Source organism: Oncorhynchus kisutch, linkage group LG4 (assembly GCF_002021735.2).
Source record: "Oncorhynchus kisutch isolate 150728-3 linkage group LG4, Okis_V2, whole genome shotgun sequence".
Lineage (NCBI taxonomy): Eukaryota > Metazoa > Chordata > Actinopteri > Salmoniformes > Salmonidae > Oncorhynchus > Oncorhynchus kisutch.
Genome location: NC_034177.2, coordinates 47,865,583 through 47,878,731, shown reverse-complemented (window position 1 = coordinate 47,878,731; position 13,149 = coordinate 47,865,583). Strand labels below are relative to the sequence as shown.

At 44.8% G+C, this 13,149-nt stretch overlaps 1 protein-coding gene across 1 annotated transcript in view; it reads left to right on the top strand.

The window, feature by feature from the left end:
- LOC109888715 (hepatocyte growth factor receptor-like) overlaps positions 1 to 13,149 on the top strand; it is a 70,552-nt gene that overhangs the window by 46,841 nt on the left and 10,562 nt on the right. The window contains exons 11-15 of the mRNA XM_031823132.1: positions 2,295 to 2,513; positions 5,046 to 5,195; positions 9,222 to 9,378; positions 9,841 to 9,981; positions 10,782 to 11,048. Coding sequence (XP_031678992.1) covers positions 2,295 to 2,513; positions 5,046 to 5,195; positions 9,222 to 9,378; positions 9,841 to 9,981; positions 10,782 to 11,048 — 934 coding nt within the window. The remainder of the gene's footprint in view (positions 1 to 2,294; positions 2,514 to 5,045; positions 5,196 to 9,221; positions 9,379 to 9,840; positions 9,982 to 10,781; positions 11,049 to 13,149) is intronic.

The window sequence follows — 13,149 nt, the reverse complement described above, 5'->3', positions numbered from 1 at the left end:
CATGTGAAAATTATAGTTTCACGTGTGAAATGTGCAAGACTCCCCAAACATATGGAAGTAGGTACTCTGGTCAGATGAGACTATAATTTAGATTTTTGGCCATCAAGGAAAACACTATGTCTGGCGCAAACCCAACAACTCTCATCACCCGAGAACAACATCCCCACAGTGAAGCATGGTGGTGGCAGCATCATGCTGTGGGGATGTTCTGATCAGAATTGAAGGAATGATGGATGGTGCTTAATACACTGAAATTTTTGAGGGAAACCTTTTTCAGTCTTCAAGAGATTTGAGACTGGGATGGAGGTTCACCTTCCAGCAGGACAATGGCACTAAGCATTCTGCTAAAGCAACACTCGAGTGGTTTGTCCTAGTCAAAGCCCAGGCCTCAATCCACTTGAGAATCTCTGGTGTGACTTAAAGATTGCTGTACACCAGCAGAACCCATCCAACTGAAGGAGCTGGAGCAGTTTTGCCCAAAAATCCAGTAGCTATATGTGCCAAGCTTATAGAGACATACCCCAAGAGACTTGCAGCTGTAATTGCTGCAAAAGGTGGCTGTACAAAGTATTGACTTTGGGGAGATGAAAAGATATGCACGCTTAAGTTAAAAAAAAATTGGTCTTATTTCTTGTTTCACAATAAAAAAAATATTGTGGTAGGCATGTTGTGTAAATCAAATGATACAAACCCCCCAAAAATAAATTGTATTTCCAGGTTGTAACATTTTAAACACTTCAGGGATAACACAATAAAGTCAAGGAGTTATCAAAATCAAATCAAATTTTATTTGTCACATGATTCGTAGACAACAGTTGTAGACTAACAGTGAAATGCTTACAATTTCCAACAATGAAGAGTTAAACATAATTATTATATATATATTTATCTTATCTAAATAGTGACACAAGGAATAAATACACAGTGAATAACAAATAAAAATGGCTATGTACTATAGGCTATGTACAGTATATAGGGAGTAGAAAATGACATGGCTATATACAGTATTTAGGTAGTAGAAAAGAACATGGCCATATACAGTATATAGGGAGTAGAAAATAACATGGCTATATACAGGGAGTACCAGTACCGAGTCGATATGCTGGGGTACGAGGTCATTGAGGTAGCTATGTACTATACATATACAGTAGGTATAGGTAAAGTGACTAGGCAACAGGATAGATAATAGACAGTAGCAGCAGTGTGTGTGTGTGTGTGTGTGTGTGGCTGTGTGTGTGTCTGTGTGTCTGTGTGTTTAGAGTCTGTGTGTTTAGAGACCTATGCCCCCTCAGGCCCACCCATGAGTGCACCCCTAACCAGTCATGTGAATTCCTTAGATTAGGGCCTAATTTATTTATTTCAATTGACAAATTTCCTTATATGAATTGTACCTCAGTAAAATCATTGAAATTGTCTCATGATGCGTTTTATATTTTTGTTCAGTGGAAATTCAGACTTGGAAAATGGTTATATGGTTCAGTCATCAGCCAGCTTTTGACATTCTTTTAAAAATCAAAGTATAGTTTGTTCCACTCAGCACGCCGGTATATCTTACTGGATAGACTCTTACATTTGAAACAGTCTAAATAATAGTATCAGGCACTGGTATAGCAGCAGATGCTGGTTTGGATTCTATACAGTATTTGATGTTCTGTCATTACTTTGGCTTTATTATGACCTGCTGGAATCTGGAACTAATCATCTGCATGGAAGGGAATGTTTCAGGAAACAATTACATGTGCACATTCATTGTCTCTGAGCGGGTGCTGGATGTATATATATATATATATATATTTTGAAATAATACATTTAAAAAATAAAAGGTGAAAAGAGACTCATATAATGCTTTCTCTTATGTGTTTCTCAAGTCGGTGTCTAGCTCAATAGCACTTATGGTAAAGCGCTAGTGATGGGAGGCTTTTAAGTTTGAATCCAGGGTGGTATACACACACTACTGTTGTGCCTGGAGCAAGGCACTTAAACCCCACTGAAGCTGTATGGAGAAATAAATAGATAGTGTGTACAATTAGAAAGCGTGTAATTAGTCCTGGGATGAAAGCATCTGTCATCTGAAGGATTAGTATGTGTCCTTGTTATGTGACAGGGGAACAAGGGAAATGCTGGAGGAATTTGTAAGGAGTGTTTCTCCTTAAAGCACAATTGTGGTGTGTGCGTGCATGTGTACATACTGTACGTACATGTGTGTGCACGTTGTAACTGCCATCGTTAATGCAGTAAAGGACAACGTATTGTGTGTGTGTGTTACTTAAGCCACGTGTGCGCCCTCTCTCCAGAGCTGTACGCAGGGTGAGGACAGGCTGACCATCCTGTGTACCACTCCCTCCCTGAAGGACCTGGGCCTGCAGCCTCCTGTGGTCACCAAGGTGGCGTTCGTCCTGGATGGTTTCACCGCGCCCCAGTTTGACCTGCTGTATGTCGAGGACCCTCGCTTCGAGGACTTCCAGAGACCCACCGTCACATCCAAAGGCAACAAGAGCATCCTGGAGATTAAGGTGAGACGTGTCAGACCGGCACCTTTTTGTTCCCTAGCTGGGTTTCTATTGATCTCCTGAATCGTCTGAGTTTAAGGGGAATTGACAATATTAAGGTGAGGTCCTTTCTCCCACATCCCCATTCCCCCCTCGTCCCTTACCCCACCACCACCTCTCCATGCAGGGCTCTATGCTTACCTTTTTGACAAGGAACACGTGTTTGCCTAAGTTGACAAATGTACAGTAGTTGCACACAAACAAATGTGAGAGCACAAAATGAAGAATATTTGAGATAATAAAGCACAGAAGAATATGAAGGCGGATATGCAAGGTGAAAGGGTCGCACTGTAAAGCCCTGCCATGATGATAATGATGAAAGCTGGGGTTAGTGCAACTACCAATGCATCCATTCAGGAAATGAATTCAAATTGGAGAATTCCTATTTTAAAACAAATGGCGCTTACAGTTTCTCTTCTGGACGAGAGATTCAGTTGATCTCCTGAATTGAAATGGAATTGAGCCCTGATTGTAGCTTGTTGTACTTTGCCCTCCTCGACACCCTTCCACTGACTCACCCTCGCCCGTCTGAGGTGGGAAGGAAACAATACTGGGGGCGAGGGGTTTGTATACTGAAAGAAAACAGGAAAAAGAGTCCCGTTTCCCATCGCTCACCCCCTACATTTCCCTCACTCACTCCTCCGATCCCTCTCCTCTGTGTATTCTCTCCATCTCACTGCATTGTCTCAGGTTCCTGAGGTCAAAGCCCTTGACATATTAATGGTGTGTTTCAAATGGGCAACCTCATTTTTCTGGGTAGAAAACGATGTTGTTGTTTTTTTACAATGAAAACAATTATAGCTTTCTTTCTTTTTTTTTACTGAGGCGGCCCGATGGGTAGTGACAGCTGTGTGGAACAGGTCTCACAGGATCCTGGGTCGGCTTTTTTCCCAGGCATGACCTTGGCCCCATGGCTTAATCCAGCCCCTGCCCCTCCTTTCCCTCTCAGTAACCTCCCAACCCCCATCTAGGTCCCAGATGAGCTCCCATGAGCCCCCATTACCCCAGGGACACCCAAGGCCCTGGGTTGCACTGTTATAGAGTACATTTGGGGCCATCTGATATCTTTGCCCCAAAATGTCCGCCAATCAGTAAAGGCTACTGATAATGTTATTAGTCTTGGCTGGTGTAGAGCTCTTATCTCTACAGATCGTTCCATGGGAGGGTAACAAGCATCTTAGCCCAGATTAGCGCCACACACTCTGTTTGTTTGGATAGACTGTTTAATGCCTGGCAGAAATTGTATAGTTATTCTCTCTATGGGATATGTTGCTTTCAATGACTCGTAAACACACATTAAATGTTACACACAACCTCAGAGTACAGACATGAGATGACACGTGTTGAGATGAGAGATTGTACATATTATGCAATATTCTTTGTATAAGTTAAAATACTGTTGATATTAGAGTTTGTTATTGTCTCAGTGTCCATGTGTGCGTATGCGGGGGGATTGTGAAACAAGGACCTTCTCCCTCATGGGGACATTTCCCACATCCCCATGAGGACAAAGGCTATTTTAAGTTTAGGATTAGGGTAAGGGTTAGTGGTTGGGGTTAGGGTTAGGAGTTAGGTTTAGGGTTTTGGTTATGAGTTACGGGTTAAGGTATTAGTAAGGGTTAAGTTTAGGGTTAAGAGTTAGAGAAAATAGGATTTTGAATGGAAATAAATGTAATGTGCCCACGAGGATAAAAGAACGTGTGTGTGTGTGTGTGTGTGTGTGTGTGTGTTCACATGTACTGCACTAGTGGACGCATACGGTTACACCGTGAGGTTTGGGAACAGGTGCGGCCCTCCACTCTGTGTCAAATCTGAAAATCCCAGGCTGTCACGCGAGGAATGTGATCATTCTTTTTATTGCCTTCTGCTATACACATACAGCACAACCATGCAGAGTGAGAGGCAACTGAGCTGTGTGTGTGTGTGTGTGTGTGTGTGTGTGTGTGTGTGTGTGTGTGTGTGTGTGTGTGTGTGTGTGTGTGTGTGTGTGTGTGTGTGTGTGTGTGTGTGTGTGTGTGTGTGTGTGTGCCAACCAAGCAGTTTGAGAATAAACCGTCAGGCGACAGTGTTGAGGTTGAGACAGTAACATTAGAGACTGAAGGAACCAGACCATTTTACAGTCCAAGAGCCAAGTGAAATGTGTGTGAAGGAGCATCAGAGCATGTAGCCAAGGCAGTGAGGGTGAGATTCCTTCCTTCAAAAATCCTCTCTTCCCGTCTGAAGAGCCCTCATCGACAAAAGGGTTAGGTAGTTTGTATGCAGACGCAGAGAGGCTGTTGTCTCTGTCCTGGAGAGACGGGTCACGATAACAGTAGTGGCACCACAACCAGTGCCTCAGTCACTTCCACTGGAACCAGTTTTCGAGCAAGCCTGCATGCATGTCTCTGTGTGGATATGGTAGGACTCACTGAGGATGATATAGTACGTAGGATTTGTATACTGACTCCATTTATCCCTTTCCCCTTCTTTCTAAATCTCCATATCCCCCATCTCCAGGTGCCAGGTCGTGTGGATGTGGAGGCGATGAAGGGGGAGGTGCTGAAGGTGTCTAACAGGACCTGTGAGAGTGTGACTGTGGTGGGTAACACCCTGGAGTGTACTGTCCCCATGGAGTTACGGGATGCCACCAATGAACTGGAGGTGGAGGTGAGGACAGACACACACGCACACACAGAGACAGAGAGAGACAGAGAGAGAGCGAGAGAGAGACCTAGTACAGACACATGGACAAAAACACACTCCCTTCCAGCTAAACTCTCAGTGAACATTTCCAAACTACCTCCATTTGGTTTCTACTGAGTCCCCTCATCACCCCTAGTAAAACATTAGTGAGACCACCCTACCTTCCCTAGGATCTCTGAGCCCTCCACTTCAGCCCTTCCCTTGAAACAGCCCCTTGTCTACAGAGACCTCTTCAGACCCCCCCCCCCCCCCCTTCCCCACAATCTAGCAGCACCCACTCCACAGCTCCATAAAGGCCTTGTTGGGCAGCCACTGCATCCATACAGAGGGCTCTGTGTGTGGTGTGTCCGTTTGTGTATGTGTCCATGACGATGGCGTTGTGCGTGTGTGTGCGCGCATGTGCTTGCGAGCAAGCGTGTGTGCTTGAAGCATGTGTGTGTGTCGTGTGTGCGTCCTGAGTGTTTGTATTGACAGCCCCTGCTTTGATAGATGCCTGCTTTGATAGATCATACAGTCATTTTTATCGTTCTGCTGCCTGGCATTTTATTACCACTGGGCGGGTAAATCCACGGATATCTCTGCATTCCTCCTGGCATTCCATCAACACCTGTCAACTTTTACTGGACTGTTCAACTCAGACTTCCAATATCTCCCAAAAAGTCGTCTCACTCAAATAGTATTTATCTGACACATAAAATGCTTATGAATGTAATAACAATAGATTGTTCAACCATAAACTTTTGACTTTCCACATGATTTAACCCTTAAAACGGTACAGGAACACTGAGCTGGGGCCTCATTTGTAAACATTGTGTACACACTAACAGTTTCTCGTGGTTGAAGTAGCTTTGAGCAAATGGGTAATATATGACTCGTATATCATTCATAAAGAGAACAGGTAGCCTTGTTAAATATAATAACAAGATGCAAACATTTGCCGTTAGTGATAAGAGCAAATGTTGGGGGGGTTTCTTATCTTTGCATTCGAAAAGAATTTGAAATAGACATATATTTCCTATTATTTACAGTATTACATTTCCATGATCATTGCAGAATAGATTCCTCACCTATGACCTGTGATGGTTTCATAGGCTACTCGTGAAGTAGCCTATATAGGCCTACAACAAGTTTGGACTGTCGACCATTCGTCCCATCTCTCATTGAATTGGACCCACTTCACATTAGTAAATAGATGAGCTATTTCAAGTAGCCTATTCTGCTCTATGCTCACCTTTTCCATTGACGTTTTTAGGCCACGTCTGAGTACTGTAATGTCACATTTCTCACGTAGACAATATTTCATTTAGAAACATAATACGTATATATCATAACCATTGCAGAATACAATTCCTCAACCTTTTCTGGCCATGATGAGTTTATATTCCCGTAGTAGCCATGCAAAAAAATTACAGGGCGCATCGCTCATTTAATTGGGACAGTTAATCATTTCTCGTTTTTTGCTTGATGCATCGGACAGGGTGTGCGGTTTATAAGATAGAGTTCATCTTTTGCATTGAAGTGTGTAGGATTGCCGTTGCCTTTCAGAAACGGTCAGATACCGCTAATGTCACTGCAAAATAAAACGTTCTGCCAACTCCTCCAAAGACATTTGATCAAGTCGGCCATTCCTATTTCCTTTAGATACTGTCTTAAGGGTGTTATTATCACCATAAAAGGTGAATGGGTGTTTTTCAGGACGAGTTATAATGGTTGTTCACGTGTGCCCAGTTTTACGACCGGTCTGATTTCATAATGGGAAACTTGTATGGCATTCACCAAGTTTATACATCTAAATATTTTTGTGCAGATCTTTCATGTTAAAATGACGCAACACTTATAAATGAGGCCCCTGGAGAGGAGATGGTGGCCGTGTCCGAATACCCATACTAGCGTATTACATACTTGGCAACTGCTTGTCATCCGACCGCAAGGTGCTACAGATGGTAGTGTATACGGCCCAGTTCATCACTGGGGTCGAACTCCCTGCCTTCCAGGACCTCTATACCAGGCGGTGTTAAATACTCCAGCCACCCAAGTCATAGATGGTTCTCTCTGCTACCGCAGGGCAAGCGGTACCGATGCACCAAGTCTGGAACCTCCAGGAGCCTGAACAGCTTCTACCCCCAAGCCATAACACTGCTAAATTGTCAGTTAAATAGTTAACTAATTACCTCGTACCCCTGCATGAATTTTGGCCCACTCCTCCTGACAGAGCTTTGTTTGTTATAGATATAGTTTGTTATAGATTCTAATTCTATTTTCGAGTAGCCACATGTCAAATGTTTTCCACACACATACAGTTGAAGTCGGAAGTTTACATACACCTTAGCCAAATACATTTAAATTCAGTTTTTCACAATTCCTGACATTTAATCCCAGTAAAAAGCCTTCCACAAGCTTCCCACAATAAGTTGGGTGAATTTTGGCCCATTCCTCCTGACAGAGCTGGTGTAACTGAGTCAGACTTGTAGGCCTCCTTGCTTGCACATGCTTTTCAGTTCTGCCCACAAATGTTCTATAGGATTGTGGTCAGGGCTTTGGGATGGCCACCCCAATACCTTGACTTTGTTGTCCTTAAGCCATTTTGCCACAATTTTGTAAGTATGCTTAGGGTCATTGTCCATTTGGAAGACCCATTCGCAACCAAGCTTCCTGACTGATGTCTGCCTCATGATGCCATCTATTTTGTGAAGTGCACCAGTCCCTCCTGCAGCAAAGCACCCCCACAACATGATGCTGCCACCCCCGTGCTTCACAGTTGGGATGGTGTTCTTTGGCTTGCAAGCATCCCCCTTTTTCCTCCAAACATAACAATGGTCATTATGGCCAGCAGTTCTGTTTTTGTTTCATCAGACCAGAGGACATTTCTCCAAAAAGTACAATCTTTGTCCCCATGTGCAGTTGCAAACCGTAGTCTGGAGTTTTTATGGCGGTTTTGAAGCAGTGGCTTCTTCCTTGCTGAGTGGCCTTTCAGGTTATGTCGATATCGGACTCGTTTTAGTGTGGATATAGATACTTTTGTACATGTTTCCTCCAGCATCTTCACAAGGTCCTTTGCTGTTGTTCTGGGATTGATTTGCACTTTTCGCACCAATGTACGTTCATCTCTAGGAGACAGAACGTATCTCCTTCCTGAGCGGTATGACGGCTGCATGGTCCCATGGTGTTTATACTTGCGTACTATTGTTTGTACAGATGAACGTGGTACCTTCAGGCGTTTGGAAATTGCTCCCAAGGATGAACCAGACTTGTGGAGGTCTACAAATATTTTTCTGAGGTCTTGGCTGATTTCTTGATTTTCCCATGATGTCAAGCAAAGAGGCACTGAGATTGAAGGTAGGCCTTGACATACATCCACAGGTATACCTTACTTGTGTCATGCACAAAGTCCTAACCGACTTGCCAAAACTATAGTTTGTTAACAATACATTTGTGGAGTGGTTGAAAAATTAGTTTTAATGACTCCAACATAAGTGTAAACGTCCGACTTCAACTGTACACACGGGCGCACAATGATTAACACACGGGACGAGACCCGTAATCATCTGCGCAACCCACAAAGGCACGAACGCCCAAAACACACAGCACAGGTACTCACACGCACCAACAATAATCGACAAGACCATGGACACCAAAGGGCACATACATACAAATACTAATCAGTGGGAATAGGAGACAGGTGTGCGTGATGAAAGTTCCGGATCGATCTGTGACACAAGTTGAGCAAACATATCATTTAAAGTTTCAAGTCGGAGCTAAGTTTGGACCAACTAAAAACGTTTAAGTTCAGGTAACACTTTGATCAAAAAGTTGAGTCAACTTAAAAAGGCTGTGGAACCAGTTACTTAATAATAATCAGTTGAAACAACTAGAATGTATTTACAGTGTGCGTGTGCGCGCATCGGTACATAAGGATTATCTAGAAAGTAGTTGTACATCTCACTCACTGTTCTCCTCTCCTTTCTGTGTTTGTGTATTGTGTGTGCATAGTGGCGTCAGGCATCGTCTTCAGTGAGTCTGGGAAGAGTGATGTTGGCTCATGAACAGGACTACAGAGGGCTGATAGCTGGCTGTGTGTGTGTCAGCCTGTTACTACTTCTGCTGCTCGCTCTATTCATCTGGAAAAGGAGGAACAAGCACATTGACGGTACGTGTGTTATTATAGAAATGTGATATACAGGATTTACTATGTTTTTGTTTGTGTGGGTTTTGTGTGTGTGTGTACGTTTGCATGTGTGTCCACCTCCTACTAGCCGTGTTGGGCTGTGGGGTTGGGATGGCTGTGGGGTTGCTGGAGATGTTGTGCTGACTGGCTGGTCACGATGGGAGAAATGGTGGAGCGCTCTGTCCTTCTCCTTCAATGACTGTGTTCTCTCTCTCTCTCTCTCTCTCTCTTTCTCTGGTCCTACCTTCTCCCTCCACCTTTACCCCATCTTTCCCTATCGCTCACCTCTCTCTGCCACCCCTCTCTTCCCTACATCTCATCACATTCCCTACATCCAATCCTCTACCTACCTCCCTCCCTCTCTCTCTCTCTTGCCCAAACACCCAACCACCCACCACCACCCCTCCCCCCTCTTCTCCCTCTCTCCATCTCTCTGGTCTCTAGATGTGGCTGAGGGTAAGGTTTGGTATGATGGCCGGGCTCACATTCAGCACTTGGACATGTTGGCAAATGCCCGAAGCGTCAGCCCTACTAACGAAATGGTGTCCCACGAGTCGGTGGACTATAGAACCACCCTGCTGGAGGGTACGTTTCCTGACACAACACCATGGCCCTAATCCTAACACTAACCCTGTCCTAACACTAACGCTGACCTTATAACCCTGTACTAACAATGCTCGCTTTCCTTTCCTAAACTTAAAGTGGCTATTTGTATTTGAAACAATTACAAATTGTACTCAACTGCCATTGTTTCGGTAAAAAGCTGAGGAATGGGGCTGGAGGAATGTAACGACTCTCAAATTCATAGTCAGAGCTATGGATGCATTGACAGACCATCCATGATATCAACACTACAGATGCAGCCATGTTTTGAGGCTGTACAGTGTTTGTTTACATTTACTTTGCTTTTAAACTTTGGAGTAAAACAAGTTTATATTTTGGGTTATGACAGTTGAGCTAAGCTTATAAAGTCTTTACACATTATATTCTTCAAGAATCAATTGGTACATGTGATTCATTTATAACAACAACAAAAAAAATTGATGTAGCAATTGCAGATTGGCCCCTTTAACTTCTAACTCATAAGTTCATAACCCAGAGATGTGCTGTAACTTCTAAGGACTAGAGTGGTCCATCCCTACATGAACCTCTTTCAATATAACCCCAACTGTTTCCACTCATTCGAGCAACACTGACATAAAGGGAAGAAAGCAACGCAACTACCTTTTTCACTTTCCTCTGCATGTACTGGGCAGGGCTGAAGTTCTCCCTCTTCTGTTCTGTAACCATGACTCTCTCTGGCATCACTCTGTGATCATCTGACCTAACGCTGACCTCTAACCCTGACACCCTGTAGTAATTGACCTTTGGCTATATTGTTTCAGACCAGGGCGTGGAGAGGCCAGAGTCGTGCAGGGGGGCTCCCCCCATCTACGGGGGCCATGGGGAACTCCTGTCCCCCAGGCTGGGGCTGGGTGGCATGGGGATGGGGATAGGTCTGGGGGTGGAGGGGGAGCTGGTGTCCCCTCTCCTGTCGGCCTCGGTCCACATCGACACGTCCCAGCTGCACCCTGACCTGCTGAAGGAGGTTCAACATGTGGTCATCGCCAGGGAACACCTGCTGTTACACCTAAACCAGGTCATAGGCAGAGGTGAGTGGGATGATCATACATGTGTGTGGGATAGACATATATAGAATAGACATGTACAGGGATGGATGGATGGATAGTCCAGGAGGCAGGAGGGGGACAGGGAGAGCAGGTAGCTGACGAGTGGTGGCTATTCAGCAGCCTGATGGTCTGGGGGTAGAAGCTATTGGCCATTCTGACAGTTTTTGTCATGATTCTCCTATACTGCCCACGTCTGAGTGATGGAAATGGGGAGAACAGGCCATGGATCAGGTGGCTGGGGTCCTACCTCTTCCCTGTAGGCGTGTCATCATTTTTGGTAATCAGGCCTACTACTGTCATGTCGTCAGCGAACTTGATGATGGGGTCGGAACTGTGTCTACTATACATACTTCTTGATACATGAAAAGACACACACATCCATGAACACACACATTACCTTAACGTACACCAAATGTATGTGGGCACCCCTTCAAATGTTTTCAGCTGAAAGACCCCCCGAGCTTACCCATGATGTTGTCCAACGATTTAACTCAATAAGTCATAGTTTTAGACAAAGTACACTAGATATACAAAAGTATGTGGACAATCCTTCAAATGAGTGGATTTGGCTATTTTAGCCACACCTGTTGCTGACATGTGTATAAAATAGAGCACACAGCCATGCAACCTCCATAGGAAAACATTGGCAGCAGAGTGGCCTTACTGGAGAGCTCAGTGACTTTCAACGTGGCACCGTCATAGGATGCCACCTTTCCAACTAGTCAGTTTGTCAAATTTCTGTTCTGCTGGAGTTGCCCAGGTCAACTGTAAGTGTTGTTATTGTGAAGTGGAAATGTCTAGGAACAACAACGGCTCAGCCGCGAAGTGATAGGCCACCATATCTCACAGAACGGGACTACCGAGCGCTGAAGATCATAGCGTGTAAAAATCTCTGTCCTAGGTTGCAACACTCACTACCGAGTTCCAAACTGCCTCTGGAAGCAACTTCAGCACAATAACTGTTAGTCGGAAGCTTCATGAAATGTGTTTCCATGGCCGAGCAGCCGCACACGAGCCTAAGATCACCATGCACAATGCCAAGCGTCGGCTGGAGTGGTGTAAAGCTCGCCGCCATTGGACTCTGGAGCAGTGGAAATGCGTTCTCTGGAGGGATGAATCACGCTTCACCATCTGGCAGTCCGACTAACAAATCTGGGTTTGGCGGATGCCAGTAGAACGCTACCTGCCCGAACGCATAGTGCCAACCGTAAAATTTGATGGAGGAGGAATAATGTTTTTCATGGTTTGGGCTAGGCCCCTTAGTTCCAGTGAAGGGAAATCTTAACGCTACAGCATACAATGACATTCTAGACGATTCTGTTCTTCCAACTTTGTGGCAATATTTTGAGGAAGGCCCTTTGCTGTTTCAGCAGGACAATGCCCCTGTACACAAGGCGAGGTCCATACAGAAGTGGCTTGTTGAGATCTGTGTGGAAGAACTTGACTGGCCTGAACAGACCCCTTATCTCAACCCCATTGAACACATTTGGGATGAATTGGAACACAGACTGTGTGCCAGGCCTAATCGCTCAACATCAGTGCCGGATCTCACTAATGCTCTTGTGGCCGAATGGAAGCAAGTCCCCGCAGCAATGTTCCCACATCTAATGGAAAGCCTTCCCAGACGAGGAGTGGAGGCTGTTATAGCAGCAAAGGGCGGACCAACTCCAAATGAATGCCCATGATTCTGGAATGAGATGTTCGACAAGCCGGTGTCCACATACAAGTAGTGTATACTCAGACTCAGACTTTAGGGAATCTGTAGGTCTCAACCATGGTAATATCAGAATCCATCCCCATAGGGGATACACCTAAATACAGTATTCACCATGTTAGAGCTTAGTGACCAACATAATCAAACCACCCGGTTTGACATTCAGATATGAAAACAGAAAAAGGAGAAGGGCCTTTCTCTGTTATTAACATCCGCACAATGTTCAGGGACAATGCTCCCCCCCCCCAAAATCCCCCCCTCCCCCTTGACTCGGCCCTCAGGGAAGCCTGGAGATTCCGAAGCAGGATTATGGGGTGGCGTGGGATGATTTATTCCCGGGTAGAATTCCGAGCACCATTGTTTATCCGT